An 11434-nucleotide genomic window follows, 5' to 3' on the forward strand; every position below is an offset into this window, starting at 1 on the left:
GTTGTGTTTACAACCCAAAGAGTCAAAATTGTTATTGGTCAGACAGATGGCAGGAAGGAGAAAGTGCTAAAAGTGGTTCAGAAAATGACAGACTTTAAGGAAAATCACAGATGCTAACACTGCAGCTTCACTTTTTTATGTCTGCCTTGCCAAATAGAACTGGTAAGTCAGATACTTGATGATTTATTAAACTAAAAGCTCCTTTAAACTGTTAAAATGTTCAAAAACATCTCAATATACTCATACGGAAAGTCAGTGTTTTTTCCTAATAAGTACCATGTATCTGTTGCCCTTTGAAGTAGAAAAATGGCATTTCTGTTGAATAAGTTCACATACTTGGGAATTAATTCTGAAAAATGGTACTGTCCTCAGGATTTACAACCGAGTCCTACATTATTCAATATACAGGCTGTGCTTTCAAATAAACATTTGTAAAACAGTATCCAACGCAGAATTTATAAGTCCCTGATCTCATTTTTAAACAAGGAAATGTTAAACTGAATATTTGAGACTCTTTCCACAAGCAGAACCTTTTTTTGGTGAGGAAATGTAAAGTACAAGTGTTTTAAATTTTAACATAGTTAACATGTCTGTTCTTTCTCCTAAGGTGGTCTAATTAGGTGGCATTTATTTTATGGAACTAATCAGGTTCTACATTCTTCCATTCATCGAACACATTTATTGAACCACCCTTCCCACCTTTGATCTTCCAAATTTTCACTGTTCATCCCCTGTTTTGAAAGTCATACACAAAGACAGGCCATCATATTTTGCACTGAATAAAAGCAAAATTCCTGTTCAGAATGTTTAAAATATTGCAGTTTTAACCATGATAGTATCAGTATTGCTTCCTGGTGTCCCTTTTCATTTGTTACTTGTATGTCCTCTACATTTGACAAACTGTAGTTTTTTTTTTATTAGATTTCTCTATAATTCACAAAACTGAATGTCATACACAGTTTATAACCTTGATACCAATTCATTTTGCACCAATGGTTTATTTTATTAATCATTTCAAGGAAAAAAATAATCTGTGAATTACAATGAGGCATAAAGAAAATATATATATAAAAAAAGATACTAACAGAGAAATTTTAAAGAGGACCCTAATTAGGGTGGTAAACGATTGGAAAAGAAGTATAGAATGCACTATGGACAACTGTAAATAAGGATTTTCTTTCACATTTGAATTACATTTCTAAAACCTTCTGCAAATATGTACTCACCTTATGTATAATACTTATTAAAGCTGTACTGAATTTCTATTTTATCCAATTATGTGACCCTTCTAGAAGAGAAACAAAAGAAAGGGTCTTTATACTCACTTAAACACACTGACTTCGTCAGATTTATGTGGAGATTACCATTTTAAATAACTTATTGCAGAGGTAACTTGAAGGACAGAAAATGAGACATTCCATTGCATATTAAAACTTAAATATGAAAGCTGGAGAAGTCTGCTGTACAAGTGACTCCAGCTAGAATTTGAGTTATCTGATCTTTGGAAGTCTTTATTATGGTCAGTTATTTTGCAATTTTCTTGCCGAGTTGAATGATTTCTAAGAAATATCCCAGAGCCTACTATATTGGGTCTCGCTGGCCATTTTTATGAAACACAGATAGCTTTCTGTGGAAAACTCATTTGTAACCTTGTCTTTCGCCTGAAGCTACAGCATTCTTACTTCCAAGTTCCTAATAAGTTTTAAGGGCTTCAGCACAAAGGAAAAAAGGCAGTAACGCAAATAGCTTAATTTCAGCAAATAGTTTCCAAAAAGGATTTATTTGGAGGAAGATAGAAAAAAAAAGGTTGTCTATCGAAGCAATAATGCAACATCTCTTGGTCATACATATATGTTTTAAGAAAAACAAAACACAAAAATATTCCGTACTGCTGCACATTTCATAACAAGACTAAATATTATGACATTCATGATATTGCAGATTACAAATTTTGCTTTTTCTTAGGATCAAAGGCTTAACTGGGTTCTAAAGGGAAAAAAAACATGAGGAAGATACTGCACTTAACATATAATAAATATGAAGACACTGTAAACTAGGCTTTTAAGTGGTACTATGAAAACTCTGTACAGTCTTTGCATTTCTGTTGTATGAAAAGAATCTCCAGATGGGTTATAGTTCAATATCCTTGTATTGGGCCCCCAGTATTCCAAGCCCTGTATCATGCAGCATTGCACAACATCAAAAGATGACAAAACACATCAGTGAACATCACATCACATGGGCACATGGTGGCAAGTTCCCAGCGTGAACTAAATAAAAGTCTTTACTGTTAAAGATGCTGGTTTCTATGGAGAAGGGCAAGCACAGATTTAAGCCCCTTTTTACAGGAGGATTTCATGCATAGCTATAACAAGTCACCATGCCTTGATACGGACAGCGTTTCCATCTCTCAAACTTCAGAATTCAGACTTAGATTTGTTAACCTTGGGTCAGTGTTGATTTCATATCTGTAATGATATCCTTCCATATGATCCCTGCAGGCATCTCTAATGTTGTAAAGCCACTTTTTGATGCCCTTTCTATTCAGGTACAGTACTAGCAGAAAAATCACTCCGATTAAGGCTAGTACAATTCCCAGGAAGACATATGAAGTTTGCAAGACACCTTTCATATCCTCAGAGAAAGTGCACTGGAGTTCAGACGCATTCATCTGGAGCAATCGTGTGTTTCTCAGGTTTTCAGGGAAAGCACAGACTAGGTCCTGCTTGTCCAGTACAGATTCAGATTTCTGTAGCCAAAGGAGAAAATCCTCTATGTTACAATTACAGAGCCAGGAATTGCCTGCTAGCAGGATTTTAATGTCTGGGTGCAGATCAAGCTCATTCAAAGTGTCATTTGAGAGTTCCTTCAGAGAGTTCTCTCTCAAATCTAGATTTTCCAGACGCTGATTTTTTAAAGCGCCCCTTTTGACGCTGACTATGGAATTGTTTCTCAAGTCAAGATTCTTCAGGTTTGGCAAGTTGGAGAACATACCCTCTGGGAGGTAAACAAGGTCGTTATACGATAGCTCCAGGGTGGTCAGGTTCAGAAAAGTTCCGATTCGAAGCACATTTGAGATTTCCTCTATGTAGGAGGAATTAAAAATCGAACTGCTTAGATTTAGCTGCTGTAATACGTTGTCGGCGCTGAACGCTTCAGCACTGAACCTGAAAATCCTGTTGTTGCTCAAATCAAGCTGTCCGAGCCTTGGCATATTGGTGAACACCTTTGGGTCTATCTGCTCAATTTTATTTCCACTGAGATTCAGGTAGGTCAACTGTTCTAGTGTCTGCTGGAAAGAATCTCCCGTAAGGTGAGAGATGTTATTCCCGGTGATGAACAAAGTCTTCACGTTTGCCGGCAAGGGATAGGGAATGGCAGACAGACCGTTGTTCACACATTTTGCAATTGTTGTCCTCTCCGAAATAGAGCACACGCATTTTTCTGGACAAGTGTTTGCCTGAGAGGAGGTTATAACTAGCACATGAAGGAAAACCACTAAACCAAACCTCAAATGATTTAGCGTCTTCTGGTTCGGAAAGATCTTAAAACAAATCAAGGAATCGGCAACAAGCATTTTCTTCCACTACTTTACAAAAAATCGTATTTATCAAAAGATCCCAAAAATGCTGATAAAAGAACAAGGTCAGAGTGAGAAATTAGGGTAAGAAAGCCCCCCTTCGGTATCTGTTCACACCAGAGGAAAAAAAATGTTTCTCATGTGGATAAAGTTTTCGAACTTTTTTTCTTCATTAAATTCGCACAAAAAATAAAACCGCTTTTTAACGTATTCCAATCGCTCCACCTAATAAATTTACAGAACAGCTCCCATTTGATGGTCCAATTCATCACACGTTTAGCAGGCAAAGTTTACGAGCATTTCGTTGATTTTGGAAGAGAAGAAAACTTAAATGACTCACATATACAGTACGTGTTGTTCAAATCCTCCCCTCTTTCCGTGCTAAAAGAAACGGGTGGGTTTCTCAGGCGGTATCCTGTTGCAAAGATCCTTTGATCTCTCCTCGCTCTGCGCTTTTCTTACTTCAGAACTGTTTCAGCTTAACTGCAGAAATAAAGTTGCCGTCGGATGTAAAAGTTCGAAAGGTTACAAATACATTTATGCATTCGTACAGCCGTATGAAATAAAATCTAAACAGATGTTTTACAAGTACATTATGACGTCTGCTAGCCCCAACCTTTTTCAAGCAGCTTCCTTATTCCACTGACCGCAGCTCTCCTCAGTTTCGTTGAAAATGAATCTGCCCGTGGAACTACACTGGGAACAACTCCTTGGGATGTACCACTTGTACAGAGCTAAGGTAAATAAAAGAGCTCCACCAAAACCAAGACTATTTAAAGTATTTCTTAAGGGATCTGTTGCCACGACTTATTGAAAGTTTCTTATTACACCGCCATTTTAATCTTACCGAGGTTTGAAACATATACGGTTTATTAACACCTAGAAAGTGAGACGCCTCATCTGTGTGCTCCCAAGTCCTGTATTATCTGTAACAACAGCCTACCTAGAATTTCAATAATGCATCTAGCAGTGGTAATGAAAACTTTGGTTTTGGTCTTTGTGTACTCTTTAAATCCAACAGTATGTGGCCTCCGAATATGATTTCAGATGTCTTTAAACAATTAAATAAAAATGCTATAATTCTATGATTTTAAAGATAGTATTTGAATTTATTGACTTTCTAAATAGCGCAGAGATCTAATTTCTGAATAGCGTATCATTATTTCTCATGGTGGTTCCTCAGTGACAAGTTGTAATAATATCCCACTTCGAAATACGTTCCTACTTAAATATTTACCCCTTGAATTATTTTTATCCTGTAGGCACATTTTCACTTCAGATTCTGAATAGTGGAAATAAGAAGTAGAAGCCCTTATGGCAGAGACATCCAATCTCACCCTTGTAAATATTAAACAATATGGAACTGAACACTACTTACAGCACGGAAAAACAGTAGTTCGTGCATGTTCTTTATTATCGCATATACTACAGGCCCCATGCATTAGTCTTCACAGCTGCCCGCAGCTCACTCCAGTATTTATTTTAAGATGTTTTACTACTATTTTTACATTTAAGATATCTGTTTTAAGGTCCACCCTGATTCCATGAACAGTGTGATGTGTTAAATATATCATTACAGTATTAGCCAGTATAGAATTGTGCAAGACGCCGTGTAAGCGGCTCAGGGCGTCCCCGCTCTGCGACCTGAGGGTCGGCCAAAAAGACCACGGTCTTGTGTCCACAGACCCCAACAAAGGTAGTGCAAGTTTTGCTTTTAGGAAAAGAGAAGTGTGCAGAATAACTGTTAATAATGATAATGCAATGGTCAGTAATGGATGTGGTTTCCTACTTGTGTGCTTCTGTGAATATTTTCAGACTGTCTTCTTAAAGAGAAGGAATACCGTAACGCCTTGTATTAAAAGTATCAGTTGTATCAGTTGTATCAGTATCAGTATCATTCAGTTGTCTTATCCAAAATGTTACAAGACATTATTAAAAAAAACAGACCTTAGTTCATTTGTTTTCTTTATCTCTCAGTGACAATTCCATGCGGGAATTAAACGAGCCGTTTTTTAAGATAACGAATACAGTCAAAAAGTAACTAAACGGCGAATTACATGTACATGAATAAACAGTTTTGGGTGAGATTAATATTACATGTGGATTAAGAGAGTTGTATTAAAAGCTTTGATTATAAAAAATGACATTTGAGATATGTCCTTTGCCCGCTAAAGCCAGAAACGACCTGTAATGTCTGTGACCATGCTTAGCCTAAACAACAGTATAGAATGACCACGTTTTCACTGGGTAAAACTTTCTAGACACCCAGAAACATTTCCCTATTCCTCAACAACCTCCATAGCCAGAAGACTTGGCCCACTGTAGTCTGAAAAGATAAGTATGCTGATGCTTTCTCTGCAACATGCTGAGGAGCAACTGTACATTACTCCATTTACTGGTACAGGTACAATATTAACAGCATGCTGATCTTCATGTTATGTGAGTCATTGACACACAGATTTCCAATTGGACTAATGAAACAATTGATTTCTACAGTTACAGATAGCAAATTAGTGATCTGTGCACATTTCTATTTTAGGAAATGTTGAAAACTATGCTTCCTAATCTATATTTGGATGAAAAAATCCCACCTTATAAATCCTGAGTATATAATGCCTTATTGAATGAAATTCAATTGATGTGTTATTCTTTGAGAAAGCCAAAGTAATGTGGTGATACCTTATCTTGAACATTTGCAGCACATGAAACTTTACTTTTCACCTACAGATAAATCACAGATTACAGAATGATGGTTTCCACATCTTCACTTAAACAGAATATCACCTTTATGAGTAAAAAATGATCAGGTATTACAGTTCTCTTTGGGTCATCTGTTGTAGCGTAAATATTTTAGTAATAACACTAAAAACCAAGTTAAACTTTTGCATTACACAACAAAAACCTTCTATGGTTAATCACTACCCAAAGGCACTTTAGCAAAACAAAACCTCAGCACAAAGAAACGACCATCTGTTTATTTGCCCAAGATGTAAAATTAATACCAATAATAAAAAGGGTGTGTTTAGATAAATATAATGAAAGAGAAGAAAACTCATTCAAATCTAAAAGAGAAACACTAAACAAGATACTTATTACAGGCTTTAATTAAGTGTATGGAAATGTTTCTTGCCAAAATGCAGGACATCTGTCGAGGTTTTCTGTTCCTTCACTTTATTTAAACAAGACATGTTTCACAATGTTATATTGTACATGAATCATATTTTATTCAACTGTGCCAGAAAAAAAAGTGTCTTCCATTTCAATTTTCACAACTTTCTGGTTTCGAAATAAATATTTTCCTTGTTTCTGGAAAGGAATCAGAAGTGAACAGCTCATTTCTTTCACATATTTTCACATACTTATTTCTATGTTTTTTTATTCAGAGAATCTAAAATCTAAACATGAGAATTTTATGCATAAGCATGTCAAACACTTGAATTGAGTACCCTTGTAGATTTCTCTCCTGTAGACTAAGCATATTTTAATAATTTAACGTGTCTGTGTATACCATTCCTTTAAGAACATTTAACCTCGTATGAAGTGATTCCAGATCAGCAATGCCCTATACCTATAATTATATTTACTCTATAAATATAAAAGTCCTGCAACTATTTTAAATACCAGACGGAATACCCCCCTGCAGTCAGGAATGAAAACTGACAATGTACTGTATACCACATGATCTCCTTTTCTTTTCCCTCGAAATAATGTGATGAGGTATAACGAGGAGGCACAAACTTCAAAACCAAACAAAAAAAAAATACAATTCACTTCAAACTAAACACGGAAACTCATTTTTACAAGTTGCAGGTTCTAAAAGTAAATCTTCCTTGAAATAAAAAAACTGTCTCCCTATATTCACTTGTGGTCACTTTAGTGGTCCAAAATACTTGTCCAGTTTCAGTTCTCAAGATGTAGGCAGATTCTGTTGTAGCTTTGGTTCAATTTTTTGTTCAAAGGTAGAACAAAAAGGTAGAAATTTTTTTTTGCTTAATCGGCTCCAAGATTTCTGACTGGTGGCTAGTTGCAGAACCACCTTAAAAAACTCCCAACCTTACCTGATGGCTGTCTAGATGTAATGGAGTCACTGAACAACTGGTCAGCCAATGGTATCTGTGTCACGCTCTGTACACCTAGAGGGCACTCTGCCTTTGTCCTGTTCCTATTTCCCTGTGATTATTCATGTCTTTCCGGTGTGTCCTGTTGTGTAGCCTATTTACTTCCTGTGTCTGCTCTGCTCCTGGCTCAGCATTGAGGGTACGGATGTCTTGAGACCCGCCTAGTACCAGGTCCCCTCTTCTGTGGCCTGAGGGCATAGGTTTCTATCCCAACATTGTCTGACCCCCTGAGCCCGGGCTAACCTCCGTGTTGCCCCTTTTGCCACTAGGCATAGGGTCTCTTCTGCTCTCCTTGTCATTCCACGGCATGCCCTTCTGACATTCGTGACAATCTGTGGCTTACAATTTTAGTCGACCCTCATTTCTAGCTTGAATTGGCTAAATGGCACTGAATGGTTAATGGCTATTGGTATTACTGATATCCCCCTGGTACTCGGCATTAACCACACCATCAAAATTCTTGACTTCCATAACTATAGTGGATAATATTGCAAACAGGATAGGCTGTCATACATGCTAAAAGAAACTTAAAAATGTTTGCTTTTACCATGAGTCTTTGAGTCATAACAAAGCATCTTTTCACTAATAAATCTGTTTTCCATTGTGAAGATGTTAAGTCCAGATCAAGAGGATGTTTAACTGATAAAGCAATTATAATCTCTCTCTCTGTCCGGCTCATCAGCATCTGCTGTTCAACTCTGTAACTCACGGCCTTTGCTCTTCTACCAAAAATGCTCACCCAAGTGAACCCAGACCATGCTGAACTTGTGGAATTAATTTTCATTCTTTTCATACACATAGTTTTCCTCTTCCATTACTGAGAATTGATTAACCTTGTCCTATTACACCAAAGTCTACTTCAACACTACAGTGGTTGTCTCTCTCTCTAGAAACACCTGGCCAATACAGAGCTCTTCAGTGATAGACACAGGTGTTCAGCTCTCAAGCTTTAAGTAAGAAACTCTTAAATAAAATCATGAAATAATGCAAAGTAACTATTCTAATAAGACTGAAGATGTTTGAGTGGAGAACTGTGTCAGCATGTGTTTACTGCAAGGCAACAAACAAAGGAATTGACCTTCACTTACTCTAATAAAACCTCAGTTATGAAAAGTGATACAACTGCTACTTCCTTTTCATTTTTTCGAGTTATTTCTAGTAACTTAAAGACAATAAATGAAACAAATTCATTTATATTTGAAGGATGAAGGTTACAAAACTGAACATTTTACTAAAACAGAGACAGTATCTTACCATCGTGACCTAAACTGAAAAAACAATAAAATGAAAAAAAACTGCTGCAAATGCAATTCATCAAACAAAATTCAAAGTGACAGTGAAATAAACAGAGTACGTATGATTTTGTTGACATAAAATTAATGTGCACAACTAAAAACATTGAAATGGTGCGTTTCAAAGAAAAAGTTATCCGTTCTCAGTTTTTCTTTAACTTGCTGACTTTGTTAGCCAATATTTCTAATTAGCTTGGTTTCACAGGCAATATCTAATTGAGGGCATTTCTCATTTTATTTTGCCATGGGCTTTTTCCCACAGCTTTTTGGAGTCACTGAACCTCTACAAGAAGATGTTCAGACCCTGACAGGAGAATTGGGTCACTACATGGAACTGTAGTACAAGGTGAAACCACAACCTATTGTCCTGCCAGTTTTGCTGTGTGGACTCAGAGAGCACAGAATTACTCTGCAGAATTTGTTGCTTGTGGCCGTGATCTGTGGTTGATGCTGTTGATGCTGTCGACTGAAGGGAAGATACGCTGTAACAGTGTCCATGCTGTGAGCCTCCTGTGGCTGGGAGAGATGCCTTTGTGCTCAGAGGTCATCAGAGTCCTCCAAATACCACTGAAGGCCTGGTGAAAATGACTTGCTGGTGAAGATGCTCGCTGCTGTCTGTGTTGTGGATGCTAGCAGAGGAAGATCTGCACCATGGAGGAAATATTTAAGCTCACTGATGATGAAGATGAGGCAGTAGTTGAAAGAAACATCTTGTCAGAATGCACCTCGGAGACAGTCACTGCTCTGCCTCTCTACTTGATTTGCAGCAAGCTGTAACATACAGGGCACGCTCAGACAAGGACTGACTATGGCTTGCAAGGGCCAATATCAGAGGCTATCATCTTGTTGCACAATGGGATAACAGTACCACCCCTGTAGAGCTGCTACAGGTTTCACTGTAGCCAGGTCTTCATGCTCTGTTACTTTCTTAATGGTTAGAAAAAGACAAAGCAAGAGGAATAAGCAAGCTCTCCATCAGAATCTGTCCAGTGTGACCAGTCCCTTCTGTACAAACCTGGCCTTGCTGAAGGATTCAAATGTCACACTAGATCCTGCTCTGCGATGAACTACAGTAAATGAGATCTGCCAATCTAGATAACCTCTAAAACCACATTGCCCTCTGTTTTAACCCACATAGTAACAGATCCTTCTACTAATACTGTACTTAGCAGTATCAAATTTTATATTTGACTCCTTAAATGGACTAAATGCAGCTGTCTTAAACATTTCAATGTGAAATAATATGTCTCTTGCCTGTACATCAACACTCTTTCCATTACTTCCATTAAAAGTCTGATTATTCAGTTCATTTAGTTGTTTGCCTTCATACTAATGTCTTGCTACTCACCTTTATGTGTTGTGCCCCAGCATAAAGCATTACTTTATTGTGGTTTCTTCAAGGTCAGTGCCTCACATCATGTCCCAAATGATGGCCAGGCCTTTTCCTTTTTTGAGTCTTTTGAAGCTTTTATGGGCTTTAAAACCAGGTCAAAGATTTGGACCTGAGAGCTGTCAAAGCGAATGCCCTATAAATGAGCAGTTTTAAGTCTATGTTTTATAAGTCTATGTGAACATTGTTTTGTTTACATAGACCATCATATACTGTGCATGATGATTAAAAACAAATAATGATTTTTAAAAGAAGCTTATGTATAACATCTTTAATTGAACATAACCTTTATTATTTAAGAATTTGGTTCACTTCTTTTGTATTAAACAGAATAAAAGAGGAACTCCAACAAAATAGTCAACATGTTAAAATTATTAACACTTATATCCATGGCTGGATCACTGTGGAATAAAATGATACAAATGTCTACCAATGGACTTTTATTTTTGTTTTGTTCCATTTTGCACAGTGTATAATAACGGCTCCCCTTAGTGTTCATTATGTATTAAAGCATTTGATAGAGTCGATTACACTATCCATTTTAAATTAAAATGTGTATGTGTCATTTGTGTATAAAATATATTAGTGTCGATTTTATCACAATTTTACTTTATTAAATGCACTTTTAAAATAATATTAAAAACATAAACTAAGTCAGCAAAATTACAGAAACACCTCCTGCTGAAATGCAGTACAGAAATTAGCATAGACTATTTGGATTGCTTAAAAATAGCTTAACTTTCTCAAAAGAATATCCAACAAAGCATGTTTTACTGGGGTTTTATGGCATACATTTCACATTTCAGTAATTAACTGAAAATTTAAAGGGATAGTCTAATTAATATATTAACTTTATTAATGTGCCATGAATTCACTCCCACCCCCCAGAAAGAGATAATAAAACCCTCATAACACTGATGTAGAGGTTTTCAATGATGGAGACAGTTCAGATATGCACATTTCAGACAAACACCAATTGCAAAATGTGTGCAGTAGCACAGAGTGAATAAGCCCCACCTATGATGCCACAGGTCAGGGAACAGTTTGGTCCACA

General features: G+C 36.7%; 1 protein-coding gene and 1 long non-coding RNA gene across 2 annotated transcripts; one reads left to right on the forward strand and one right to left on the reverse strand.

Moving 5' to 3' along the window:
* Window positions 1-1747: 1747 nt before the first annotated feature.
* Window positions 1748-4515, reverse strand: tpbg (trophoblast glycoprotein). The gene is made up of 2 exons (XM_088625909.1): window positions 4197-4515; window positions 1748-4063 (listed from the first exon to the last, which is right to left on the reverse strand). Exon 2 carries the CDS (start codon window positions 3575-3577, stop codon window positions 2411-2413), a length of 1167 nt encoding a protein of 388 aa, XP_088482035.1. The 5' UTR covers window positions 3578-4063; window positions 4197-4515; the 3' UTR covers window positions 1748-2410.
* On the forward strand, window positions 4196-10294 carry LOC148675020 (uncharacterized). Its single transcript, XR_015935429.1, has 2 exons — window positions 4196-4319; window positions 9253-10294. It is a non-coding gene; the product is annotated as an uncharacterized LOC148675020 (long non-coding RNA).
* Window positions 10295-11434: the final 1140 nt, after the last annotated feature.

Source organism: Lepisosteus platostomus, chromosome 3 (genome assembly GCF_059453375.1).
Source record: "Lepisosteus platostomus isolate fLepPlt1 chromosome 3, fLepPlt1.hap1, whole genome shotgun sequence".
Classification (NCBI taxonomy): domain Eukaryota; kingdom Metazoa; phylum Chordata; class Actinopteri; order Semionotiformes; family Lepisosteidae; genus Lepisosteus; species Lepisosteus platostomus.

What these genes read in the sequence shown, in the direction of transcription:
- tpbg (XM_088625909.1), bottom strand. Translation starts at nt 3,577, where the DNA reads ATGCTTGTTGCCGATTCCTTGATTTGTTTTAAGATCTTTCCGAACCAG.